The following is a 5,000-nucleotide window of genomic DNA, read 5'->3' as shown; positions in this document are numbered from 1 at the left end:
AAGGCTCTTATACTGAAGAGGTAAATGTTGACAAAGAATACCACAATTCTGATGACGGAAGCTAAAGGTTGGGTCATTCAGACACCCACTGGACATCCGAGGGGTCTGTGTAGAGGAGAAGAGAGGACTGGCCGTACTGAGTGAGTTAATCGAGGAGTCAATCTAAGTGAGGTCTTCCCCGAAAAACGACAGCCCCCACGGATCTGCTGGTATCGTGGCTAATTGCTTACCAGAAGTCCTGTCGAGGGCATCAAAGACAGCATCAACACTCTCCAGGCTGTAACCTATATGGAAGTACACCAACACCTCGACGAAACGCAAGATCGGAGACTCCTGCGTGATGTGATATAGTCCATCTTCCTGCATGCATGCTAGACTTGGACCCTCACGGCGAATATTTGGGAAAAAAAGAAGAATTATGATAATAATAATAATAATAATAATAATAATGGTATTTATATAGCGCTGAATCTTGTGCAGAGACAAATCAAAGCGCTTTCGCACCAGTCGTTCACATGCATGCATAACTCTAAAACTGGAGAAACTGAAGACAAGGAAGAGGCATGGAAGGGAGGCTATTCAGTTTGGGAAGAGGCGGGTTTTAAGGCCAGACATGAAAGAGCTGAGTGTGGCGACTTGACGAAGCGAAAGAAGAATTCAAGCCATGGAAACGAGGTATTACCGCAAGATATTAAACATCAGACCACACTGACCACATCACCAATAAACAAGTGGGCCCAGTCATCAAGCAGCCCATGAAGATCTTCCGACACCAGTTTAGCCTTTAAAAAAAAAGCTACGCTGGTATAATAATAATAATAATAATAATAATAATAATAATGGATACTTATATAGCACACTATCCTGAAATCTGCTGTAGGTGCTTTACAAAAACGCTTTTGTTAACATAAAACATTATATCTATGTTGCATACAGACACCAAAATGTGACTACACACACACACACACACACACACACACACACACACACACACTGCATACATACATTTTAACATACATGTGTATCTAACAGCTACCCTAACACATACGCACACATAGGCAGGCACAAACGTACATCAACACACGCACACACAATACACATTCATATACATGCATGTAGTTATGTTCACATACATATTTATACACACATAGTCAAGCACAGCTGACGAAAAGGTAGTGGACCTGCCACAACTGAACTTATTGCTGAGGGAAAAGGTGAGTTCTGAGACGAGATTTAAAAGATGCGAGGGAATCAGAATGACGGAGGTTATCAGGGAGCTTGTTCCACGTCTTTGGTCTGTGTCCATAGGTCTTACTTCTGACGTGAGGTATCTTGAGAAGTCGAGTATCAGAGGAAGAACGGAGCTGGCGAGACGGGGTATAGATATGGATGAGTTCAGAAAGATAATTGGGGCCAGATCCGTTGACTGCAGAAAAGGTCAGAGTGGATAGCTTATAGTCTATTCTATTTGGTATGGCCAAAAGATCCAGTTGCCTTGCTGAAACAGTCCTACGGAGATCTATTCAAGGAGGGAGACGGAGGGGAAGACAGTACCAAAAAAAAAATAAATAAATAAATAAATAAAATAAAACAAATAAGAAAGCACGATGGACTGACCGCATTGCAGGATGGACAGGAAAAAACCAGACCCAGGCTTTGACACACACTGGATGGATCTGGTGAACGGTTCTCCTGTGCGTCACTCCAGTGACTATGTGTCCACAGAGTTGTGTGTCCACAGACGGGCGCAATAGCCGAGTGGTTAGAGCGTTGGACTGTCAATCTGAGGGTCCCGGGTTCGAATCACGGTGACGGCGCCTGGTGGGTAAAGGGTGGAGATTTTTACGATCTCCCAGGTCAACATATGTGCAGACCTGCTAGTGCCTGAACCCCCTTCGTGTGTATATGCAAGCAGAAGATCAAATACGCACGTTAAAGATCCTGTAATCCATGTCAGCGTTCGGTGGGTTATGGAAACAAGAACATACCCAGCATGCACACCCCCGAAAACGGAGTATGGCTGCATACATGGCGGGGTAAAAACGGTCATACACGTAAAAGCCCACTCGTGCACATACGAGTGAACGCAGAAGAAGAAAAAGAAGAAGAAGAAGTGTGTCCACAGATTTGAGAGGACTCGGACGGGAATTGCTCACTGCTAACTGTTCCCATAACCCTTCAAGGCCATGACAACGCATGGTTCAAAAAGGAATGAGAACAACATAGATGCACATAATATCCACATTGCATACAGGCAGGCATGCAAGCAAACACACGTACAAGCGCAATACATACGCACTAAGTGGAGTGATGGCCTTGAGGAAACGCGTCCGTCTAGGAAGCGAGAGCGCGCTGGTTCGAATCACGGCTCAGCCGCCGATATTTTCTCCCCCTCCACTAGACCTTGAGTGGTGGTCTGGACGCTAGTCATTCGGATGAGACGATAAACCGAGGCCCCGTGTGCAGCAGGCACTTAGCTCACGTAAAAGAACCCACGGCAACAAAAGGGTTGATAGGAAAAACAAATAAAACTGCACGCAGGAAAAAATAAAAAAAATGGGTGGCGCTGTAGTGTAGCGACGCGCTCTCCCTGGGGAGAGCAGCCCGAATTTCACGCAGAGAAATCTGTTGTGATAAGAATAAATACAAATACACTCTAACACTCGCTTGCGGGAGCACAATTTAAATCCAGAAGCGGATATGGTATCTACGTAAAAAAAAAAAAAAAAAAAAGTAGATGAATACATAGATAAAACGAAGGTTATATTAACTAGTTGCCCGTTTCCTACACATATGATGATAATAAATAGTTGCTCGTTGTGTCCATGCGTCTGTGTGTTTATGTGTCTGTGCCTATATCTATGTGTGTGTACGTGCTTGTGCGTGTGCGTGTATGTGTATGCGTGTGTGTGTGTGTGTGTGTGTGTGTGTGTGTGCGGGCATGTGCATATGTGTGCGTGTGTGCATGTGTTTCTGCATCTTGCTGTGTGCCTGTGCATCAGTGTGGTTTTGTGTGTATCATGTCCGGGTGTCCGTTGTTCTTGGTATGTATTTGTGTGTCTAGTTTTGTTGTGTGCGTGCGTGCGTGCGTGCGTGCGTGCGTGTGTGTGTGTGTGTGTGTGTGTGTGTGTGTGTGTGTGTGTGTGCTACTGTCTAGTGCGCACGGGCGCACGTGCACTCCTTATAAAAAATGAGGATTCACGCTCGCAAAGTGTCCCTGCTGGAAACTCTCCTCTCCTTTCCTTCCCAATCCACAGCGACGTATGTAGGCCACACGCAGAGAGAAAGTGGTTCTGCAGAACGGATGATGCTATGGGGAGATATTAATATCAGCGGTTATAAATCCCCAGTGCATAATTCTTAAAAAACCACGAACCATGTGTGTGTGTGTGTGTGTGTGTGTGTGTGTGTCTGTGTGTGTGTGTTGACTGGCCGTCACATGGGAGGAGTATATCATTTTGATTTATGGTCTTTATGAATCATTTCAATGTGTTGTTTTTATGAGCTCTCTCTCTCTCTCTCTCTCTCTCTCTCTCTCTCTCTCTCTCTCTCTCTCTCTCTCTGTTGTCTGTGTCTGTGTGCGTAGTGGTTACGCCTGTCCGTTTAAAAAGCTCTGTATTATTTTTTTTTTCTTTTCACGTTCAGGTATAACCATACTTTTCTTTTCTTTTCAGTTTTCCCGTTGACGTTCGTGATTCCTTGGGCCATTGTGCGGACCACCTGCGAGAACGTTCTGTATGTGTATATCACCTTTCTCTCTCTGTCTCTCTTTCTCTGTCTCTGTCTCTGTCCCTCTCTCTCTCTCTCTCTCTCTCTCTGTCTCTGTCTCTCTCTCTCTCTCTCTCTCTCTCTCTCTCTCTCTTGGTCTGTCTGTTTGTCTGTCTGTCGGTCGTTCTGAATGTCTCTTTGTGTATCTGTGTCACTGTCTCTCTGTCTCTCTGTCTCTGTCTCTTTCTCTCTCTCTCTCTCTCTCTCTCTCTCTCTCTCTCCCCCCCCTCTCTCTCTCTTGGTCTGTCTGTCTGTCTGTCGGTCGTTCTGAATGTCTCTGTGTATCTGCGTCACTATCTCTCTCTCTCTCTCTCTCTCTCTCTCTCTCTCTCTCTCTCTCTCTCTCCTCTCTCTCTCTCTCTCTCTCTCTGTCTGTCTGTCGGTCGTTCTGAATGTCTCTTTGTGTATCTGCGTCACTGTCTCTCTGTCTCACTCTCTCTCTCTCTCTCTCTCTCTCTCTCTCTCTCTCTCTCTCTCTCTCTCTCTCTCTCTCTCTCTCTCTCTCTTCATGTATTCATCTGTGTCATCATCAAGTATATCATCATCATGTACAGCTTCATTTTCCACATTATCTACATTTGGTTGTAACAACTGCTGAAAATGTTTAAACCAAGTATCTATTTCAATGTTATGTCTAGGTTGTTTTCTTTTAAAAGAGAGTTTACTGATATTATTCCAAAATTCCTTTTGACAATCTATAGAAGCTACAAGCTTATCTATTAAAGATCTGTTAAATTCTTTCTTTTTTCTCTTTATCAAATGTTTATACTCTCTTCTCGCAATCAAATAAACATCCACGTCTTCTGTTTTTAATGTCCGTCGACTAATTCTTAACAAAGTCCTTACGTTTCTTTTACTCATGGTACACTCTTGATCAAACCAGTCATCACGTGCCTTCTTGTTATTGACACGCACACATTTTTTCATACATTCTGCACTTTCTTTTATACATTCATTAAACAATAACAATGCATCATTTACATCCACATCTACTAAATCTATTGCATTATCAATTTTAGTTCTCATTTCATCATTCCTTAGAGTATCACGAAACAAATCAGCATATTCCTCATTCCATATTATTTTTTCAATGACTATGTCTTGCTCTTGTTCAGTGACATCAAGATTCTTCCCATTAGGAAAAACAACATGGAGTATAAGTGGTAAATGATCAGAATCAATGCGTTCAGACACAATTAATTCGCTTGAATCAAATACAATGGTGAGAAGTT

At 43.4% G+C, this 5,000-nt stretch overlaps 1 protein-coding gene across 2 annotated transcripts in view; it reads left to right on the top strand.

The window, feature by feature from the left end:
* Nucleotides 1-5,000, top strand: part of LOC143294043 (secretin receptor-like) — an 88,100-nt gene that overhangs the window by 64,640 nt on the left and 18,460 nt on the right. For both annotated transcript variants that reach the window (XM_076605457.1, XM_076605456.1), the window contains exon 8: nt 3,675-3,735. In XM_076605457.1, the coding sequence (XP_076461572.1) occupies nt 3,675-3,735 (61 nt within the window). The remainder of the gene's footprint in view (nt 1-3,674; nt 3,736-5,000) is intronic.

This window comes from Babylonia areolata, chromosome 19, assembly GCF_041734735.1.
Source record: "Babylonia areolata isolate BAREFJ2019XMU chromosome 19, ASM4173473v1, whole genome shotgun sequence".
NCBI classification, from domain to species: domain Eukaryota; kingdom Metazoa; phylum Mollusca; class Gastropoda; order Neogastropoda; family Buccinidae; genus Babylonia; species Babylonia areolata.
The sequence above is the reverse complement of the archived record's forward strand: the minus strand, read 5'-3'. Positions and strand labels throughout refer to the sequence as shown.